The 24,186-nt window shown below is 42.5% G+C and overlaps 1 protein-coding gene across 1 annotated transcript; it reads right to left on the bottom strand.

The window, feature by feature from the left end:
* Positions 1-18,640: 18,640 nt before the first annotated feature.
* Positions 18,641-21,078, bottom strand: LOC115174576 (alpha-(1,3)-fucosyltransferase 9). Its single transcript, XM_029733243.1, has 2 exons — positions 20,813-21,078; positions 18,641-20,097 (listed from the first exon to the last, which is right to left on the bottom strand). Exon 2 carries the CDS (start codon positions 20,087-20,089, stop codon positions 18,989-18,991), a length of 1,101 nt encoding a protein of 366 aa, XP_029589103.1. The 5' UTR covers positions 20,090-20,097; positions 20,813-21,078; the 3' UTR covers positions 18,641-18,988.
* Positions 21,079-24,186: the final 3,108 nt, after the last annotated feature.

Genomic DNA, 24,186 nt, shown 5'->3' with positions numbered 1-24,186 from the left:
GCCAAAAGGCACCATGAGAAAACAAGATTATCTGGTCTGATGAAACCAAGATTGAACTCTTTGGCCTGAATGCCAAGCAACACGTCTGGAGGAAACCTGGCACCATCCCTATGGTGAAGCATGTTGGTGGCAGCATCATGCTGTGGGGATGTTTTTCAGCTGCAGGGACTGAAAGACTAGTCCGGATTGAGGGAAAGATGAATGGAGCTAAGCACAGAGAGATCCTTGATGAAAACCTGCTCCAGAGCACTCAGGACCTCAGACTGGGGAGAAGGTTCACCTTCCAACAGGACAATGACCCTAAGCACACAGCCAAGACAACGCAGGAGCGGCTTAGGGACAAGTCTCTGAATGTCCTTGATTGGAACAGCCAGAGCACGGACTTGAACTCGAACTAACATCTCTGGAGAGACCTGAAAATAGCTGTACAGCGACACTCCCCATCCAACCTGACATAGCTTGAGAGGATCTCCAGAGAAGAATAGGATAAACTCCCGAAATACAGGTGTAAAAAGCTTGTAGCATCATACCCAAGAAGACTTGAGGCTGTAATTGCTGCCAAAGGTGTTTCAACAAAGTATTGAGTAAAAGGTCTGAATCATTACGTAAATGTGATATTTCTGGTTTTTTTGTATACATTTGCACACATTTCTTAACACCTGATTTTGATTTGTCATCATGGGGTATTGTGTGTAGAATGATGAACAATTAATCCATTTTACAATAAGGCTGTAACGTAACAAAATGTGGAAAAGTCAAGTGATCTGAATACTTTCCGAAAGCACTGTATATAACCAGTGTTCTAGACAAACACCCATTTTTTCAATCATTCTAAAATATGACATAGTCAACAAATAGGATTATTTCAATTGGTAGTGCTGGAACGGCTGAAGGTCAGTTGTTCCAACATATAACCACCTACCTCAAAACTGAAGAAGTGCTTGAGATTCTCCATGGAACCTTCAAGAAGTGTGTCCCTCCTGCACCACAGAATCAGGGTCATCATGACTGGTTTGCATTATTTACTGGGTCCATGTGTGGCTGTTCTTCCAAGGCTATTAGGGAATGGCCTTGGATGGTGATAGGGTCCATGTTGCCATGACTAGAACATGAATTCCGAGCTGGAGCGTATGGGGACTGGAGCCATGGGGAGCTCCTGGGGCAAAGGAACCCATGGGCTGAAACCTTCCACTCAGCCATTATGGGCTTATTTAGCATATGAAAAGGTTGATCTATTTTAAAATAACTCTAGAGAGCACAATACACAGTCTATATGTTTTCCATATTTGATTATGTCTGTATTTTGTATCGTCTGCAACTAAAGTTAAAGTGAACTCAAGGAGAATACAGATGAGGTAAAAGTGGATAGGTGGCTTCATTTAAATTAATTAGCTTTAAAGTACATTTATGCAAAGATGGACCCCAATGTGTTGGGCATAATGGGTTAAAAAAAACAACCTACATTCATAGTACACTAGTGCCTCCCTGTGGTTCTAAGGTAGCTTTACACGTGGTTGTAATATAGTAAATTCAGAGGCTGATCAAATAAAACCAAAAGTGAACATAATGACTGATGTCTATGAACGAAAGATGGAAGTGACCCTAATGCTAATATTAGCTCATTAAACTTACCTACAGTAAGCACCTTGACCGGGACTGCCCCCTCCAAGTTGAATATCTTTTCAATAGGTCCACACAAACATGATATATAATTTGAGGACGCTTTGTGTCATTCAATCACATTTTTGACTGGTCAACAAGGTGGTTGCTTCTGGGCAAAAAAATCCATGTCCCAGGTTTTTGTTCCACTAGATAAAATCAGGATATGCCTTCTGTGTACGTGACTGCTGTAGCCTATCCACTTCGCATAGTGCATCAAGAATGTATCAGAAATGTGACACATTTATAAAAAGTCAGGGACATTTCAGGGCATATGATGAAAAAAATGTTGGTCACTTATGACCATCAACCTACAGTAGCTAGCTAGAACACTGGGAAGAACATAACACCTCTCTCTGCACCAGATATTTGTGGAGTGAGTGATAGCTAATAGCTGTGTTCCTGTATGATGAGGGAACCTCCAAGGAACAAGGGGGAGGGTGGTCCGGTGTCAAATGTTAAAGGAGTAGGTAAAGGTCACTCATCCCAGTGACTAGCACAAACAGATGGCTGGAGACAGCTGTTGAATACTAGTGTGTTTCAAACCATAGAACAAGCAAGTAAAGGAGTGAATTCATGTGCTATTTTTGTGCTATCTCAGTGGCCTCAAATTTTTAAGAGATGCTGGTTCAGGAATTCTTTAATATGCCACAGGGCACATCTTTGCTGTCCCAATAGATGGCAATATAATTATAACTGACGGCTAATTCTTCTCATGTCAAGGCAACTGGTGATACACCTTGCCTTGATATTTTGGGTCAATTGAACTCAACAAATAGCATATGTTCTCAGTTTGAGCTTTTGTAATTTTGTCTGGATTAGGGTTGTGAGTTTGTAGCCATAAACAAGTACTAAGGTGTTTGTTTTTTTCTGCACAGGACTCTGTAAACAATATTGACATACAGAAAGGATATGTTGGGGTCAACCTAGCTTCTCATGTCTCCACTCCAATAAATTCCTTTTTGTTTTGTTATGTTGTTGCTTGTAATTTCATTGTTATGACTAGGAATGTCTTTTTTGTTCCCTTTGAACTGTCTGAGGGGAATGTGAACAATTTCTGCATCTGTCAGTTCTCTAATAGCATTCCAACGGGAAGAACATTAGGTAATGCTTTCCGATCTCACTGAAAAAAAAATTGCTATATTTTTATACTGTAGTGACTTTTTTTCATGTTACATGTATTTATGCTGTGTCTTTACAATTCATCTATATATCAATATCAGCTAAATTTCTCTATACAATATTGACACATATCAGTTTTATTAAAAAAAAGAAAATAAGCATTGTAACTGTGTGAATGTTCACTTCCACAGGTCTGTAAAGTTTAGACAACTGCTTGCTGATTGGGGACAGGTGTGAATGTTCTGGGAGGCAACAAGAAGGACATGCCTTGCTCATATTGATATCAAATTGAACTATAAATATTGGTGCCCACCACCTATTACCATGTTATTATGCTGGTTTTATTCAGAGCCATATAGCCTACAAAACATATTGACTGATTCAGCTAATTCTGTCATTATAGCACTGCTAAGGACATCACCCAGTGGTCTTATGTTGAATTACATGTTGTATTGCTTTTGCCAAAGGAGGTACTGTACGCAACAAACAAGCATATAAACTCAGCAAGCATATGAACGTTTTCAGGACCCTGTCTTTCAAAGTTAATTCGTAAAAATCCAAATAACTTCACAGATCTTCATTGTAAAGGGTTTAAACACTGTTTCCCATGCTTGTTCAATGAAGCACAAACAATTAATGAACATGCACCTGTGGAACGGTCGTTAAGACACTAACAGCTTACATACGGTAGGCAATTAAGGTCACAGTTATGAAAACGTAGGGCACTAAAGAGGCCTTTCTACTGACTCTGAAAAAACATCAAAAGAAAGATGCCCAGGGTGAACATGCCTTAGGCATGCTGCAAGGAGGCATGAGGACTGCAGATGTGGCCAGGGCAATAAATTGCAATGTTCATACTGTGAGACACCTAAGACAGCGCTACAGGGAGACAGGACGGACAGCTGATTGTCCTCACAGTGGCAGACCACGTGTAACAACACCTGCACAGGATCGGTACATCCGAACATCACACCTGCGGGACAGGTACAGGATGGCAACAATAACTGCCTGAGTTACACCAGGAATGCACAATCCATCCATCAGTGCTCAGACTGTCCGCAATAGGCTGAGACAGGCTGGACTGAGGGCTTGTAGGCCTGTTGTAAGGCAGGTCCTCACCAGACATCACCAGCAACAACGTCGCCTATGGGCACAAACCCACCGTCGCTGGACCAGACAGGACTGGCAAAAAGTACTCTTCACTGACGAGTCGCGGTTTTGTCTCACCATGGATGATGGTTGGATTCACGTTTATCGTTGAAGGAATGAGCGTTACATCGAGGCCTGTACTCTGGAGCGGGATTGATTTGGAGGTGGAGGGTCCATCATGGTCTGGGTCGGTGTGTCACAGTATCATCGGACTGAGCTTGTTGTCATTGCAGGCAATCTCAACACTGTGCGTTACAGGGAAGACATCCTTCTCCCTCATGTGGTACCCTTCCTGCAGGCTCATCCTGACATGACCCTCCAGCATGACAATGCCACCAGCCATCCTGCTTGGTCTGTGCGTGACTTCCTGCAAGACAGGAATGTCAGTGTTCTGCCATGGCCAGCGAAGAGCCCGGATCTCAATCCCGTAGAGCACGTCTGGAACCTATTGGATCGGAGGGTGAGGGCTAGGGCCATTCCCCCCAGAAATGTCCGGGAACTTACAGGTGCCTTGGTGGAAGAGTGGGGTAACATCTCACAGCAAGAACTGACATATCTGGTGCAGTCCATGAGGAGGAGAGCACTGCAGCACTTAATGCAGCTGGTGGCCACACCAGATACTGACTGTTACTTTTGATTTTGACCCCCCCCCCCCTTTGTTCAGGGACACATTATTCAATTTCTGTTAGTCACATGTCTGTGGAACTTGTTCAGTTTATGTCTCAGTTGTTGAATCTTATGTTCATACAAATATTTACACATGTTAAGTTTGCTGAAAATAAACGCAGTTGACAGTGAGAGGACATTTCTTTTTTGCTGAGTTTAGCTTGCTTTGTAGAATAAGTCCTAAAGTTGAGAGCCTGTAATGTCTTTTTACAATAATAGTGACAGGAAGGGTAAACCGGTATCACAATGCTTTGCTTATATCGATATTAAACGATATTGATATCATATCAATCAAACTATCGATAGGCAATTGAAGCCCACCACTAATATTTTAACATTCATATTTATTATGTCAACATTTTTCCTTGTATTCCTTTCTATATTTCAAGACTTTGTAAATGATCAATGTGGCCTTTTGATATAATTAGCAGAATTTGAGGGTCTCTGCCTTTTGAGTAGCCTACTCATAGGCTATTACAAGAGCTATATACTGTTCCCTGAAGGAGGGAATGAGGTTGTTACGGATACAGGTAGTGTGTGACCTGTATTTGTATTTGCTTTCTCTCCTTCTCCCCTCACAGGTGACAATCATCATTCCCCCAATCAGTCATCAATCAGTCCCCAATCAGAAGACACCTGTTCCTTTTCCCTCAACCAATCACAGCCCCTTTCCCTTGGTTTAAAAACCCAGTCAGTTGTTTTCTCCCCAGATCAATCTTTGTGTTCAATCTCTCTCTTTGTCCCTAGCTCTATATCTCTGTATTGATCTCTTTTGTTTTGCAACTACATGTCACATTTGTCCGGTTATCCTGTGAGTATTGTTTGACTGTTTGTTTGGTGGGAAAAGGGGGTACCAAGACAAGTCGCCCATGGGTATATATTACCCGTAGGAATACTTTGTCTAAGTACCCTAGTTAGAACTGGGCGGACCACCCACTGTATTTTTGGTTAGCTAGCTGTTCTTGAAGTAGGCTAGTCTAGTTTAGGGGTGTTTTGGATTATTGTTTCTTTGCTTGGGTCCAGCTCAGCCCCTTTTCTCACACCCCTTTACTGTGTGTTTAGCAATAAACCTTTGGAGTTTGACGGTAAAATTAAGTTGTCTGTGGTTTTTGGTTCTCACTGTTACTTGTCACTATTATAATTTGCATGATTTATGTTACGGGTCTCGTATCCATCCCCCCTAGACTGCAGGGCCAAAAAGGGATTCGTAACAGAGGTATAACGTAGTATGGGAGTTAACGACCAATCCTATTCACGCACAATGAGACAATGGATGCAGAGTCCGCCCACTGAAGCCCCACCTTCCTGGCTATAATATCGGGGCTTGCATCCATTTCCTCAATTCAGTACCGATCTTCAGCTAAACCCCCACTGCAGCCCAAGTCCATAGACCCCATGGTTCCAAGAACAATACTTACAGTACCTTCCAAGTCTGAAATGTCAGAACTCGTACAAGGAACCGCAAGTCCAAAACCACAGAACACATGTAGTGACTTGGTAAAGCGCACACGCACACTACATAGCATCAACCAGAATCGATGAACTACGGCAGACCGAGGCTCAAACCCACAGGGAACCTGCAGTAACCTGGAAACTGTGTACACGAGCACTGTCATAGCAGCCCAAGGCTCAAATCCACAGGAAACTGTGGTAACCCTGATAATGCTTACTCTGCCGCCCATCAAGGCAGCCCAATATTCTAACCCACAGGGAAACTGTGGTAACCCGGACAAAATGCTGCCAAAGTCCATAGACCCCACAGTTCCAAGATCAATACTTACTTCGCGAGCCTGAAAAGTCAGAACTCGTACAAGGAACAGCAAGTCCAAAACAACAGGGCACTTCCTGTGACTTGATAATCCGCATTCCCGTGCCACCTCATCGACGAACCATGGCAGCCAAAGGCTCAAACCCACAGGGAAACTGTGGTAACCGTATAAATGTGCAATCTACGCAATGCTGGACACCAAGGCAGCCCAAGGCTTAAACCCACATGGGAACTGTGTTAACCCGGATTAATGTGCAACCTGCACACTGCATAACACCCACTCCCGGACCCAGCCATAAGAACACTATGAGACACACTGGGAGCAGTTACATCCAAGCGATAAAACTTCACAAAGGTATGTGAGGAACCCCAACTCGCTGCAGCACTGAACAATGCCCAATAAAACCACCACACCCCTACTAGAGTGAATACGCACACCGCTAGGCAACCCTTATCGTTTGCTGTCCCATGCCAATGAAGTAGCCTCCACAATCCAATGAGAAAGACATTGCTTGGAAAGCGTCCTACCGAGAGCTGGATTAGCGAAACGGACAAAAAGCTGGTTACAACGTGGACATCCTTGTTCGTACGTAAAGCACGCACCGGTCACAGGCCATGCAATCTCTGTTGTTTACTGGAATCAATCGAGCAGGTGAAACAGGGAAAGCTGGAAAGCCAGGGACCTGTAAGACATAGGCATTACCTTGGGAGTAACTGCATTAGGACGTAATGTCACTTTAGATTCGCCAGGCGCAGGGCACGAACTCTAAATAAGAAGGGTGTACTGATAGCTTCGGTAGATCCTCAACGCGCTTGGCCAACACCAAGGCCATGAGCAGGGCAGTCTTGTAGGAAAGGACCTTCAGGTCCACAGACTCCAATGGTTCAAACGGAAGCTCACACAGATTCCTGGACCAACGCCAGGTCCCAAGTCGGTGCCATAGGCATAGACCCTGGTCCGAGCCGACGCACGCCTTTCAGGAACCGCACCACCAGATGACACCACGGGGTAGAGCTGTCCATCCCTGCATGACGTTGAAATGGCTGCCATATAATCCTTCAATGTGGAAAAATAATGGCCCTGTCTTTGCAATAATATCAAAATGTTCACCAAAGAGCTCTGGAAAGGAAAAAATCCCTCAACCTGACACCAACCCTCTTGTAGAGGGCGCACTCGCCGACTGTACAATCGTAATCACATTCGAGGGTAAACCACTAGTCGTCAAATTCAAGCCCACAGATCCCATATCTGCGGTCATGTATGCCACTCCTCCCGTCCACCTGGGACAATAGATCCCGACAACATGGAACCCCCCCAGGCGGATGATTTCCAGGAACCAGGTTTGTCATGCCAACGGGGAGCCACCAGAATCGACAAGATGGACCCTCTCCACAGGCGCCTGAATCAGATCCATCGGAGGAACACATAGAGCAGGCTCTGTGGCCACTGATAACCCAAAGCATCCTTTCCAACAGAGCGCCCAGAATACTTATTGAAAAGAACAGATGACAATGCTCATTTTCTCGCTATGCGTAAGATCTTTGTGGGCCCTGCCGAACCGGTCCCATATCTGGGCCACCACTAAGGGAAGCAGTCTCCACTCTGTAGCGATAGGACCCCCTGGAAATTAGATCTGCACCCATGTTGAGAGATCTGGGAATATACGTCACCCTAAGCGACAGGAAATGAGCACTGCTTCATATGAGCAGATAATGGGCCAGGTTTAGGAGAGAGAGACCGAGTCCTCCCCCCGCCTGTTGATGTAGCCACAACCGTCCTGTTGTCGGACCTCACCAACACATGCTGGCCCTTTGGAAGGAAACGCCTCGGCGCTAGCAAAACAGTAAGTAGCTCTAGGTAATTGATATGCAGTGCCCTTTGCACGGTAGTGGGGTTTTAGCAAAAAACAAATCCTTCCCAAGCCAGGAATCATTAGCTACACAAGCAGAGCAGAAAGTAGTTCGCTTTTAGCAAACACAAAAAACAATCCCAAGACCCAAAACTCGCAACATCTAGGTGGACAAGTACCTTCATGTGCTTGAAAAGTTTGTAAATTGCGTGACACGTTCTGCCTTCAGACGAACTGAAGAGCAAAGAATTTAGTAATTGGATGCGAGCCCCGATATTATAGCCAGGAATGCAGGTCTTCCGAGAGCGGGCTCAGCTTCCATTGGCCCGTTGGGTACGATTTCAGTTTGCTTCAGGTGAATAGGATTGGTCATTGACTCCTCATAGTATGTTATACCGAGTGAACAACTGAAAGTGAACCAAAAAAATACAATGGCTGCATGGTAAAATCGTTGATTTAAATGATCAATGATGATTTATCAAATCATTTAAGAAATACTAGCCTAAATAAATAAATACTTTATAATTTTGTTGTTTGGACTAAGAAGGTCAGTTCTGCAAGGTTTTCAACTAGCCTATTTTTTTAAAGACAACAATAACTACAAAAATGTTGACAGGGTTTCTGAGGTGATGTCACATGTTGGTGGTCTGGAACCTTTTTGAAGGTTCTATAAAGAACCATGCTCATAAGGTTCTAGAACCATTAATAAAAGGTTAATGAACCTTTATGGAGAATGGCTCTATAAAGAACCTTCCTCAATTTCAAAGGTTGTATATACTTTTTAACAACCAAACAGGTATTTTTTTATTCTGGTTAGGCATATTATATTTTTTAAATTCCATATGTGTTATTATTGTGTTCATAGTCAAATTGAATCAGGTGTACTAGCTCTAGAATAGCAGGGGGTCCCTGAGGTGAGAATTGAGAACCACAAATTTAGTCAACTGTTCTCAAATAACACAAGCGAGTCTTCCACAATACACTGTAACTGGCCATATTCATATTTAACTAAGAGCGAAACACAACAGATTAGATAAACTGGAATGACACTCATAGTTGCACAAAAAGAGGTGTGCAAACCGCGCCCCAAAATATTCTAATGAGCCACCGCCCCTTGAGGGGCTCCAAGTTCTTTGAGTCATTATGGTTCCACAAAGAACCATCAACCTTACCAAAGAACCCTTGAAGAACCCTAATTTCTAATTGTGTAACACACATTCATCAGTCTTCAATCACTATTTAAAAAATAATAATAGGCATTTATCAGAAGAGCAGGCAAAGAAAAGTAGCTAGCTGACAGTTCTCTCCAGGCTCCTCTCGTCTCACCCAGCAAAAACGTGTCTGTTGCTATGGAAACTCACACGCAGCAGAGGTGGGGCAGACAGACGAGCGGTTAACGGAATAAGTTATTTCTGATTTCAGGGTGTTAAAATGAGCACAGGACGGTAATGATCTTTCGTAACAGGACAGGAAAGGTATCGGGTTATTTATATAACTGTTGCGGGATCGAGACAGTGCTGGAAAAAAATTACAAGATGGGAGACGAATTAATTTTCACTCCAGTGCGTCAACCTCTATTCCGAAGCCACATTTAACGTAAATATCACAATATCCACTTGTATTACACATTAAAGCATAGCTACAAACTATTCAACAATGCAATCAACTTTTAAGACATATTACACTCCTGAATAATGCAACCAAACAATTCACAAGTATGTGCAGACAATGGGTTTATTTTCGTGTCCGTACACATTACATTAGCAGACAATACACAGCTAGTTAACTAACAACATGCTTCATGATCAATATATTGTAGCGACCCGCACAGACAGCTGTGTGTTAGGCTATTAGTGGGTTGTGTTGTTCTTACCAGTGTTCGCAGGGTCATGCCAATCAACCTGCTATCTGCCAATCACGGGAATGCCTGGAATGTTCTGATACCGGGCAGCCTGGTGGTTGGCGGAGTGGCGTGGAGGGGGGTTGGGCAGGGGGATGGAGCATTGGAAGTTAAGACCGGGTTTAGCCATTGTTCTCTCTCTTACGTCTGGGCTTCACAAGAGAAGGTCACCGTTGGTTTGTAGGGTACCTTTCATTTATTTGGCGTGGGCTACGGCCAAACAGTAGCCTGTGTTAATTTGGGTTAATAAACCGTCAATTCGTTAACTCCATCCTCTGTCTGGACAATTGTTCCTTTATGATCTAGTCAGGTCATTACAATATGAATATAGAAGTTCAGTAACCTTATTATACAGTGTCATTAATTGTATAATATAGCTATAATACACAGGTAGGTAACGTTAGCTAACAAACTAATCAAAATACGTGCTAGCTGTTAGCTGAATGCAGACATTTTGCTGAACCATAGCTAGATAGCTCTTACGCTAGCATCTTGAAGTTACATTAGAACAAACCACGTTTCATTTTATCAGTATCATGGAAGGTGTCACGTCCTGACCAGTGAAAAGGGTCATTTGCCATAGTAGAATGGTCAGGACGTGGCAGGGGGGTTGTTTTGTGTGTTTTGGGGTTGGTTTGTTTCTAGGGGAATTTGTTCTAGTTTTCTGTTTCTATGTTTAATTTTCCTTGTGTGGCCGAGTATGGTTTCCAATCAGAGGCTGGTGTTTTTCATTGTCTCTGATTGGAAGCCATACTTAGGCAGCCTGTTTTCCTTTGGGTTTTGTGGGTGGTTATTTTCCGTTTAGTTGTTGTACCTGACGGAACTGTTGGTCGTTTGTTATTTTGTAAAGTGTTCATTAAAGATTTAAGAATGAGCACTATCCAAGCTGCGCCTTGGTCTAATCAATACGACGCATGTGACAGAAGGATTATATTTAGTAAAGGCTAAATAGCGACTGAAAACATTGATAATTCCCTGCTGCATGCTTGCATAACCTTAGCTTTTTCTTTGTTAATTTATGGGTATCAAAGTGGGTCGCAACCTGTCAGAGTAAATTGATAATTATTTCATGAGTTACTGGAATTGATTTGGCCAAGTGAAACTGCGCTCTCTGCTTAGCAGCGGTCTCTGCTTAGTTTGGCAGCTGCGCAAGTGAGAGAGGAAGATGCCCGTGTGCTTCGCGGTTTACCGGATATTTTTTCTGCGCTTTCTTGAAGATCACTGCGACACACATTGGCTTGTCATTCCCACTCGCCATCACTCACTGCTGTCATCACATGGACTCATGCTAGCCACAAGTTCTGACTGAACTCAATTGTCATGAAACGCAAATACAGCGATGAGTTTCTCTTCTCTTTCATACAAACTTTGAGAAATAACGAGGAGCGCCCACATTGTGTTTTGTGCGGGGAAGTGCTTTGTAATGAGTCTTTCAAAACGAACAAAGTAATAAAACGACACGTCCTGACCAAACATCCACAGCATGATGGTAAACCCAGGGAGTTCTTTCAGAACAGGGCAGAATGCTTCAGGAAACAGTGCTTCCACAGTGGAAAAGTAAGTCAGCTAGCAAGGCATTGTTGTCATTTTATAACAGGTGATGATGAGCAGAAATAAGGGAGTACTAACTCTCATAGTAGTAGATGTGAATTTCTCTTTCAAACAATCCCTTGGCCTTATACACAGCTAATAGCCAACATTAGCCAAAGCAAACTAGCTAGCTTAGTGCAACCCTTAGAAACAGCACAGATGAAGATGAAAAATGATCAGGCCTACTGTACATCTCACTGTAGAAACTACTGTTGAAAACTAGTCTAGGTTGGATCTGTTGCTGTTAAAATACAAGTAATCATTATTCTGAACTGGAATAAAATGATTGAAGCAAGACGCTTTTGAGGCAAACACACTCACAGTTCTGGGTTGCTCATCTACAGCAGGAAGCGGTTTCCTGACTGACTGAGGAAGCAGTAGATGTTCTGATCCAGTTTGGCACCACATACCTATGCGAGTCAGGTTTTCAACTCTGACATACTTAAAAAACAGGTATAGAAACAGTCTCAATGCTGAGCATGACCTCAGTGTTGTACTGTCAGAAACTGAGCACAGAATAGACATGCTGGATGAAAACTTCAACCAGCCACACACCTCTCATTAGGAGTGTGTGTGTGTGTGTGTGTGTGTGTGTGTGTGTGTGTGTGTGTGTGTGTGTGTGTGTGTGTGTGTGTGTGTGTGTGTGTGTGTGTGTGTGTTTTCTGGTTTACATCTGTGTGATGTGATCAATCATTTTATTCCAGTTCGGAATGAAAATTATTTATTGTATTTTAAGAGCAACAGTTCCAAGCAGTAACAGATATGTAAGAGTGCTTTTAAATGGGGGAAAATAAACATTAATAGATATTTATATGGCTATTTAATTTACAGTTTTTTCCAACTGCTTACACACAAAATCTTTCCATGTCACACGATTTTTGGAACCTCTCACTCAAAACTACACACCAAATATCCAAAACCATAAGCTATTTCTCAGCCTTTGACTCAGTTGTCAATTGCATAAAACACTTTTTTCAAAACACTACACACAATTCTCTACCTAAAACACAAAACTCTAACAGGAAGTGACTTGCTTTCCTTTTCCAAACACAACCAATCAAAATGCTACACTTATTCACCAGGTCACACACACACTCCTCACATGTGCAAACACTAATTGCTTAACTGATCACTAACCAATCACTGCTTTACTGTAGTATAGGCCTATAAATAGGTCAAAGGTCAGATTGCCTGTTTTGAACAATGGATGCCAACAATGGACAGAGAGCAAGAGGAGTAGGAGGGAGAGGCAGGAGACAACAACGGGGACAAATTCAAAGATGAAGAGGACAAGGGCAAAGAAGAGAAGGAAGGAGAGCCATCTCTGATGAGATTAGGGCAACACTTGTTGATCATGTGATCAACCACGGTTTGACTATGAGAGAGGCTGGACTGAGAGTCCAGCCCAACTTGAGTTGATTTACAGTGGCGTCCATAATTCGAACCTTCAGAAATGAGAACAGGTATGGAACTATCTAATGACTATTTTAGCATTACAGTAATGTACTGTAAAATACGTATGACTGCATAGTATTGCATAAACATTTGTAACTCTAAGCCATCCATTTACTGCACTGCATTGAATGAGGTTGGTTACCATGCTGTACTACCTTTTTTGTACATTGTTTACAGTTCCTATGCTGAACACATACTGTGTTTGAATTCTGTACAGAGTGGAAAGGCAAAGACATCATGGAGGACGAGGACGCTTGTTTACAGATGTACAAGAGACTGCAATTATAAATATGGTTTTAGCCAACAATGCAATTAGGATTCGAGAGATAAGAGAGCATATCAATACAACGCATCCTCCAACGGCACCGAGTGACGATGACACAACTTTACAAGGTGCCATTTGAGAGAAACTCTGACAGAGTCAAGAATATGCGACATGACTTTGTAGAGGTATGTATGCAACACTACTTCCAGTACTTCAGACATACCATTTTTACTCATCTGTATATCCTTTTGTCTGTTACATAGAGTATTGGAGTTGGATGCCCATGTAATTCGCCATGAATTTATTTATGTGGATGAGGTTGGCTTCAACCTCACCAAAACCAGGTGCCGCGGAAGAAATGTAATAGGACAGAGCGCAATTACCAATGTCCCTGGACAGCGTGGGGGTAATATAACTATGTGTGCTGCCATCACTCAAAACGGGGTCCTCCATCACAATGCCACACTGGGTCCGTACAACACCAGCCATATGCTCACTTTTCTAGATGCAATTTACACAGTGCTTGTCCCTGATCCAGATCAGGAGCCTGCTAGATTTGTGGTTTTATGGGACAATGTTAGTTTTCACCGGGCTGTTCTGGTCCAAAACTGGTTTGCCACCCATCCACAATTTGTAGTTTTGTACCTACCCCCATATTCACCTTTTCTAAATCCCATAGAGAAATTCTTCTCAGCCTGGCGCTGGAAAGTGTATGATCGCCAACCCTATGCCCGCATGCCGCTTCTCCAGGCAATGGAGGACGCATGTGGGGACATAGGTTGCCTCTGTCCAAGGTTGGATATGCCATGCTAGGAGATACTTCCCTCCATGTTTGGCAAGAGAAAACGTATCGTGTGATGTGGACGAAGTATTGTGGCCAGACCCAGCCCGGAGAAGAGATGAAGCGTAGCTTAGCACTGGTGACCCCCCCCCCCCCCCGACTGCCCCCCCCCCCCCCGACCACAAGCAAAAACGAAAGCAGGAGGTACCAGTGACTGGCTCAATACAGAAGTGGTCAGATGACATGAATGCTACACTACAGGACTGTTTTGCTAGCACAGACTGGAATATGTTTCAGGATTCCTCCAATGGCATTGAGGAGTATACCACCTCAGTCAGTGGCTTCATCAATAAGTGCATCGACGACGTCGTCCCTACAGTGACTGTACGTACATATCCCAACAAGAAGCCATGGATTACAGGTAACATACGCACCAAGCTAAAGGCAAGAGCTGCCACTTTCAATGAGTGGGACACTAATAAGAAATCAGGCTATGCCGTCAGACAAACCATCAAACAGGCAAAGCGTCAATACAGGACTAAGATTGAAATCCTACTACACCGGCTCTGATGCTCATAGGATGTGGCAGGGCTTGAAAACTATTACGGGCTACAAAGGGAAACCTCGCCTATCAGACAAGCTAAATGCCTTTTATGCTCGCTTTGAGGCAAGCAACACTGAAGCACGCATGAGTGCACCAGCTGTTCCAGACAACTGTGTGATAACGTTCTCCGTAGCCAATGTGAGCAACATTCTAGGAAGTGTACTCAAAGCACGCGTGGACCAACTGGCAAGTGTTTTCACTGACATTTTCAACCTCTCCCTGACCGAGTCTGTAATACCTACATGTTTCAAATGGTGGTCACACCAGATACTGACTGATTTTAAAGGTATCCTTTTTTAAAGGTATCTGTGACCATCTGTATTCCCAGTGTCATGACGTTTCCCTGTTGGTGAGGTTTATGACCCCCAATAAATACCTTTCCCCCTTTTCTCTCTCTACTCTATAGAATGGACTCTTGGAAAGCCCTTTGTTAACATAGAGAGAGTATGGTAACATCAAAAGGTTGGGAACGGAACAATATTTAGGTAATCCAACCAGTTGAAAGTATCCGTTAGTACTTAAAGAATATGATGTCAGATCAGTTGTCGTCTGAGACATTATTGCCGATGATAGGACAACATAAATTGTATCTTGGAAAGTCTACACATTCTAGTTATCATATTCACATGGAATTGTTGTGCAATTTAAATGTTTAAATATGAAACTATTTGTGAAAAGATTAAATGTAATTTTAGTTTTTAAAATGAGAGAATTGTTTTCATAAGTAAAATATGCTCACTCAGTGGCCATGCCCACATGAATAGGCATTGGTTTGAACCAACCCCTTTTCTACATTTCTATAAGAGCCCCCGTGACCCAATTCACGGCAGACTAAGCCAACCCCAGCGTGAGCTGTGGTTGCTAATGGTTTAACGACTACAACCTAACGAAATTAGCATTGTGTTCCCGATGACGTGAGGACTGATGTCCATACGTTTAAAAGGGCTAATTTCAACATGGTGACAATCGCCACGCTGGAAGGATGAATTTTGACTATACCAGCCAGAATATAGCATGAGTTTATAGTATGGCAACGTGGTAGGAACTTTGAACTCTTATTCACTAAAGAATTGATACATCCTAGATGTCGAGTTATCAGCAGCAGCTGTAAATGTGCGTGGCCTAGGAAAGGACGGACCCGCTTCAGAACGACAGGGTACTACAACGTATCCGTTCTACCACACGACACCAGGGTACTACAACGTATTTGTTCTACCACACAACGACAGGGTACTACAACGTATCCGTTCTACCACACGACAACAGGGTACTACAACGTATTTGTTCTACCACACAACGACAGGGTACTACAACGTATCCGTTCTACCACACGACAACAGTGTACTACAACGTATTCGTTTTACCACACAACGACAGGGTACTACAACATATCCGCCCAGAAATATTCTTCAAAGGACAAGGGAGATCTCTGCTGTGCAACCAAACCTTCCATCTTCGACCAATCTATCGAAGCGCAGCTCAGAGTAAATATATTTCTTGCATTTTCCTTTTCGGAATGGGGGGTTATTTAGAATGCATAAGTTTCTGTATTTACGATAGCATAGCTTCATAAGGTCCGCTAGAGACCCAATCCTTTTGTTCCTCAGTCTTCCTGCTCTTTCATTCAAACCCAACCCCCTTTCTTTGTGTAACCAGCCGTCATATCGGTTTTGTCCAGTAGGGACATTTTCTTTTATCACATAATTAGTACATCCTGTGTTTATGTAATTCTGTGTGATTATTTAGGAATTGACTAAATAAATAATTAAACCAAATGTTGTATTGCTGATTCAACTTGTTAGCCAGGGTTTGTGAAGATAGCCAAGAATTTTAAGACGTTCAGATGAGACTGAATAAGGTGACGATTAATAATTGACTGCTATTGATATAAATGATCACCAGGTCTTTAAGAGTTTATTTGGAAGACAACAGCTCTATAAACATTCCTAGTTAATTGCATTTACATGATTAGTTTAATCAGGTCATGTTAATTACAGAGAATTGATTTGATAAAATACCATGTTATATATCATTTAATCCATAGTAAAGACACAACACAAGTCATGTGAAATCCATAGATTCAGGCCAAATGAATTTATTTAAATTGACTGATTTCCTTATATGAACAGTAACTCAGTAAAATCTTTGAAATTGTTGCATGTTACATTTATATTTTCCCCAACATCTCTTTACATTGCGTATGGATATTCGGTGGTCTGATTGTGTCCAGACTATCAGATTCCGAACAAATGCCCATCTGAACCTAATGCAAGCACAATGTGACTTTCGTGCATTCAGATCTAATGCAGCTTGAAGTAACCGGATGACAGAAGTCACATTTAAGTGCCGGGTGTAACCAAGGCCATAGATGCTACATATCCATTACTTTGAGTATGTTATGTACCTAAATGTGTTTCTTTCTGTGTTGCAGGGGCAGTCAAGAAATGGAACGGCAAGGCCACAGAACATGACATTCGCAGAGCTGTGGGAGGCCACCTCAAGCATGCCCCTGGTAGAGCTGCGGGTGGTGTTTGCCATGCCGTCACCAAATGCCTTCAGCAGGCTTGAAAAGTGGGATTGATCTGTTTGTCTTTGTTTGATACATTTTTTTGTTTCAGTTTTCAGAAGTTAAATCCTTTGACATTTTTCATTTTCAGCTAAAATGTACTGGATTGGTTAAAATGTGATTAAATTACACTGAGTGGACAAAACATTAAGAGCACCTTTTTTACGCTCAGAACAGCCTCATTTTGTCGGGGCATGGACTCTACAAGGTGTCGAAAGCGTTCCATAGGGCTGATAGACCATGCTGACTGCAATGCTTCCCACAGTTGTGTCAAGTTGGCTGGATGTCCTTTGGGTGATGGACTATTTTTGATACACATGGGAAACGGTTGTGAAAACCCCAGCAGCGTTGGAGTTCTTGACACAAACCAGTGCGCCTGGCACCTACTACCATACCCAGTTCAAGGGAACTTAAATATTTTGTCTTGCTCATTGAATGGCACACATACACAATCCATGTCACAGTTGTCGCACCTCGCACCTCAGAGCTAGTGCGAGGAGCAGGAATAGGACGAGTAGGACCGGGCTGACGCAATGGAGGCCTGGTGCATGGGCCTGGTACTGTCTTTACCAGACGGCTAGCACGCACCTCAGGACAAGTATAATGTACTAACTCAGGTGACATTTCTAGGACACACTCTGCAGGGCGAATGCCGTGCCTAATACACCAACACAATAGCTCTCTCATATTCTTCTCCTCCAATTTACCCATCAACAGTCTCTGCTTCGCACCCCTCCAATTTTACCCCGACTGGCTCTGGTTCCATCCTCGGCTCCGCCGATCTGTCCATGTGCCCCCCCCAAAAAAAATTATTGGGGCTGCCTCTCCGGTTGGTACGCTATCGGCGTTCCACTGTAATCTTCCCGGTCCTCCTTTGCCTTCTTCCATGGGCCCACTCCGGCTCTGATCTCCTCCCAGGTCCACGACTCCCGATAGTCCATATTATTGTTCCGTCGCTCCTTGTGCTTCTCCTTCCTCCGCTGCTTGGTCCGTTGTTGGTGGGTGATTCTGTAACGGCCGTCGTCAGAATTAGACCAAGGTGCAGCGGAGGATGTGTTCATCATTAGAATTTTTATGAAAAGAGAACACTTTACAAAAATAAACAAAAAACGACAGCCAAACAGTCCTGTCAGGAAAAACTCTAAACAGAAACAATCACCCACAAGGAAAACCAGGCTACTTATGTGTGACTCCCAATCAGCAACAACGAACTACAGCAGTGCCTGATTGGGAGCCACACGGCCCAAAACAAAGAAATACAAAAACATAGAAAAATTAACATAGAACGCCCACCCAATGTAACACCCTGGCCTAACCAAAATAAAGAACAAAAACCCCTCTCTATGGCCAGGGCGTTACAGCCAGCCATAATGTGCAAACAGAGTGTAAAGTGATTCTACATGTACAATCTCGCGAAAATGTTGGCAGTCAGACACCCATCTGCGGCTAGTCACTAAAACACACAGTGCTGAACGAACCAGCAGAACAGCAGATCAGCATTGGATGCGGTGTATGCACTCCCTAAGTGCTGTAGGATAAATCAAGATAACTTTTTGGTATATTGAAGATAATAGACATGCAAATTATGATAAAAGCTAATCATATGTGACTAATTACACAAAATACCACTTGTAAAGGTTGTGAACAACCCTGTATTCTTTATGATTGCCCACATGGTCACATCCATAACAAATAGATTGGATGAACTCTTGACTCGGTTGAATCAGATGTTCCTGAGCAGAGAAGTTTCTACGCCACTGAAAGTAGCGCAGATATGCCTCATCATCCTTGTCCAACTTAAGGAGGAATTCAGCCAGGGCTTTTGCATCGGGAAAGTCATTAATATGGATGAAGGAATCTCCTGGGACAAAGTCTTCATAGTTCTGTCTCGGTGGGCCCAATACCACTGGCACAGTTCCTGCTGCAAGTGGTCCGTTTAGCTTCTCTGTGATGTAGTCTTTGTGGACTGAGTTCTCAAAGGAGAGGTAAAACTTACAGCTGGAGAGTGTTGAGTAGTAGTCCTCATATTTCAAGAACCTTGCATAGGCCTTGCCAAAGAGTTCCACTTTAATATGTTTGGCAAGTTCTCTGTAATAGTTATCCCGTACCCCTGTTCCAGTTGCAGGGTCTTTGTTACTCACAATCCAGCAAACTAATTTATCCTTCTTTGGCAGCATAAAGTCTTCACCCTGGCTTTTCCTTGCGGTCAAACGCCAACGAACAGGGACGTCTGCGTCTTCCCTATAACTCAAGGTCAAGTTGAAAAGGTTATCTAGACCAGGTATCCTAATTGTGTTTGTAGGTGATTCCACATGATACCAGATCCACTTCTGGAATGGTGGTCGAGGTGATGGAGGCAAGTTGGATAAATCGTGTTTGATGGATTTGTGAAAGATGAGCACACCATCTGCCTTGTTGTACAGAGACCTGTCATCTGTCAGGTGGCAGCCATCAATGTTGAAGAAAGTGGCACAATCGCTAAAATCAAACCTGCGGTTTTCAGGCCAGAACCACAACAGCAGGAGGGGCTTTTCTGGCTCTGGCTGCTTAAACAAGGACCTGTTCTCAGGTCTTTTTGAGTAAGGACCTGGCAAAGCAGGCTTGGGAGGGCAGATCTGAGATGGAGCTGATTTATCGTACATTAAAAACAGCATCAGAAATCCTCCTAGACCAAGAATCGAGAACAGGATGACACGTTCAAATCCAGAAGGCATTGTTGGTCCTGCAAAAAACAGAGAACTTATTACTTTAAGTCAGATCAATCTTGTTTTATTTATTAACAACCTGTTTTGTGTACAGGAAGTATGAAAACATACCAAATGCAACAAAGGCAGAAAGCCCGGAACTGTAAACCACATCCTGTTACACATCAGCGAAGTTGAACCAACTAGTCAGACTAGCTTCAAAAGTACCTATTCTGCTTTTATCAATACTTATGAACCCAATAACTGGGGTGTAAACCTCCTCCTTCCAATAAGGAAATGTGCTCATGGCTCACTCTTTCACTATATACCCAACACCTCAGTTTTGTGTCTAAGTTAATAGTTAACCTTTGTTCTCAGTACAACACAAGTTAATGGAATTTTTACAATGGTGGGTGAGGTGTGCTTTAATTTTTTGACTTTTGCTTTACTAATAGTACTAACCTGCAGTTCTACTTTATGTTGCCTTATGCTGTGCTCTTTTGTGTAAAAACATTCAACCAGACTCGACCTGAGGGTTAGCCAATACAGTAAACGACAATACGTGTTTTTGATTATTTTACTTTCAAAACTGCACTCACTCTGACATTATGAACCTCAGAGGATCCTCTCCCTTCCTATTTACAGACAGACACATGAAACTAAGAAACCATGTTTGCATAGCAACCCTTAGTCTTAGTTTAAGTCTGTAGTTTAATGAGTTAAATAATTAAAGAGAGAAAGATAACGACTCACCAGTCAACAGGTTGTTCTTGTCACAGAGTATTCAGAGTTGCTTGGTGATTATTCTTGCTTTGCGGGTTAATTCAAACACACTCCCAGTGAGAACTGTGCAACTGTATGAGTTTTGCATCTGTAACTTTGGTAGTAATCTGTTCAAGTAAATACATTTGAAACAGTGAGAAGCTGTATCAAATCATCATCAAAATATATAGCTATTGTTTAAGTTTGAAAAGGAAGAAACACCCGACAGACCCTCTTACAGCAACAGAAACAGGAAGCAAATTAGGGGAGGGGCAAGGTCTTAGCCACAGCCAATGAGCATCCATTTTTGCCCTTACCTGACCTGGAAGAACCTTCGATCTCTAAGCATATGGAGAATGACTGCCAAGAAGATCTACTAAACAAACATATCTGATATCTAATAGCTGGTAAGCACTAAACCTTTGTGAAAGTAATTTGAATACCTGTGTAAAGCCTGAAATTCAGACCTGTTTTATGCTAACATTCCACACTTGGTACTCGGTGTCGTATGCAAAGCATGCTCTTGGCATTTATGCAAACACTTCCGAAACTGGTAAAATAAAATAAAATCACATTTTGAACAGTTGCAGGGTGTGGGCATTGAGAGGAGGGGCTGCAACAGGATACATGTGCTACCAGTTTTCAAAGTAAAAGCTGTGTGACTATCGCTCAAACTTGCTAGCTTCCATCAGGTTAGTTATAAAGGGCCACCAACAAGTAATGTTAGTTAGTTAGCTATAGTGGCGATTTTAGCATGTAAATCTTGGTGGGGCCGCCCCAAAGAAATGGGGACTGCATGCCAGTAAAGCCACTACACTACACAGCACTAAACAAAACTTGAATTGCACTATAAGGCTGACAAATGGTGCCCACAAACTGTTAGGGCCTACATAAAGCTGTCCCAACAGCAGAGTCCCAACAGCAGTCCCAACATCTTACCACTGCTACACCTTACTATCAGCGGAGCCTTGTCTGGCAGCAAAACAGTTCATTCAGCCTCATTTACTGCCTTTAAAAAATATATAGCTGATATGGCTGACTTGCTTAAACAAATGTGGTTACTACTGACAATTGAGATGTATAAACTATGACATAAGGGGACGACAAGCGGAAAAGAGGCTATCCGTAATTTCGATTAAGACATTAATGAGCGAGCTAGGACAGACATGGTCAATATAACTCTTTGTTCAGCACTTTTGAAATGTACAGCGACAGAATTCAGAACATGGGCCGTTCTTAGTGTTCTCCCTGTATACCAAGTCAGAACCATAGGATACGTAAAGGGGGCATATAAGCAGACAAGGAAAGCTCTTACAATATTCAATGATTACATTTCTCTAAAACAGGTTATAGGCTACATGTGCACCACCAAGTCTGAACAGTAGGCTAAGTTCTGTGGGGGAGAGGGGGACCAAATTCTTAGGGTGAGACTCATGGGCTACTAACAGCTTACTACTCAACATACCCTTAGTATTACTTTTTTACTTACTGAATACATAATTCCCTGGCATATTACATCATTTATGAAGCAGCATACAATACATATTTTTGGTCTGCACCATTGTTGTGCTGTGCTCACTTGAACAGGAAGGTGGCACGGCGGTCCTTGTGGGCAAACTTTGTCATCCAAGTGTGGTATTCTCTGGATGAAGTCATGCTGCATTGACAGCATGGCCCATGTATTCAACCTTTTCTGGCCCATGGTGTTGCATGTGAATGTTTATCCTTTTAAGCTTGGAAAAGAGACACTTTCAAATAGATTTTTTTTTAAATCCTTAAACCCATACTCTGACCACACCAGCAAATTATGTATATTGATGAGGGGGAAAAAAACAATTTAATCAATTTTGGAATAAGGCTGTAATGTAACAAAATGTGGAAAAAGTGAAGGGGTCCGAATACTTTCCGAATGCACTGTAGCCCTGTATTTGTGTTATTTATTTCATTCAGAATTTTTTACTAATCTTTATTAAGGGTGTCACAAATGTTGGACAACACAGCTGCTTGCACCAGGCTGCCAGTCATAAGAAGTGTATGCAAACAAACCTAGGCTACTGCAGAAAGCTGGCGATTAATTGTCAGTTTAAATAGGTAGCAGGTCTGAATTGATCTGGCGTAGGCTACTAGCTAGCAGCTAGCCAACTAGCTAGCTAAGCCTATATGTCGGCCTAGTAGGTCTATCTGATCGATTTTTTTACAGGTCAGAATTATCTTATTGAAGAAGAACATTTAACAACCTAGCTGAGCCTTTACAGGTAAGTCAAACAAAGACAGTAGTCGTACAGTATGTCAGTAGTTGGTATGTCAAACACACACTAATAATCCAAGGAGAAGATTATGACCAGGTGTGCATAATGATGGGGAACAGGTGTGCGTCTGAGGCAGAGAGTAGGACTATGTGTGACAATCCTAGCCAAATTTCCTCATCGGCTTGCATGCATCTCCACTATATCAAGGTGTTTTGGTACCTCCCTTATTCACTACACCTTTCTGTGTGCTAACTTCTAGTGACCACAGGTCAATATAGTCTACCAGTCTAGCTGTCTATCCTGCCCTCTATCCAACATTCGTGGTGACAATAGTGGTAGGTGGATCATATGTCCAGATCTGCAATAGGCTAACTAGCAATCATACCACACATAAAAACATTCAAAGCTGCATACCTTTTTTATATGAACTGACAAGAACAAATAAGAATAGCTGATAGGCAGCAGAAAAGACACTGAAGACAGTCTGGCTGTATTTCTTTCTTCTGACGCTGTATGAGCTGTCTGTTGCCGATCATCAACCAAGTAGCCTACATGTCTGATTAAAAAAAAGTCACCACATCATGGGAAAGCATGCCGTTTATTAGGCTACAGGTTAAATAAGTTATGATGAACTTCACAGAGTGGTAAAAGTGCACAGTGATGAGGGTGACGCTTCTTTCAATAAATATCGAGGGTCTTATTCTGTTGACATGATGATCGATAAAAATAATCTTGCACTTTTTTCCGTAATAATGCTATAGCTGCGCTGTATCTGCAAGCTGTTGGCTAGAGCGCACATGCCAATATTAGAGTGGAAACATTCGCTATGCCTACACAACATTTTCAGTGACAAAAAAACATCAGTACTCTATGTATTTAAGAACAGACTTGTATCCACGACAAGTCAATTTGATGGAAACAACTCTGATGGGAAAATGCTTCAGGGTTTCCTTTAGCTGGTAAATCTCTCAGCCTTGCATTCACCTGCTCCTGCTGCTGAGGAGGTTATATTTTATTAATACAATTGCTCGAGAAAGAGATTTTTGTTTAACAAGTAACAGAATAAATCTGAAAAAGATATGTCAAATGTATTGGCACCCTGGCAGAGGCAACCAG

This window comes from Salmo trutta, chromosome 35 (assembly GCF_901001165.1).
Source record: "Salmo trutta chromosome 35, fSalTru1.1, whole genome shotgun sequence".
In the NCBI taxonomy this organism is placed as follows: Eukaryota; Metazoa; Chordata; class Actinopteri; order Salmoniformes; family Salmonidae; genus Salmo; species Salmo trutta.
Note: the sequence above shows the minus strand (reverse complement) of the source record. Positions and strands in the feature narration are given on the sequence as shown.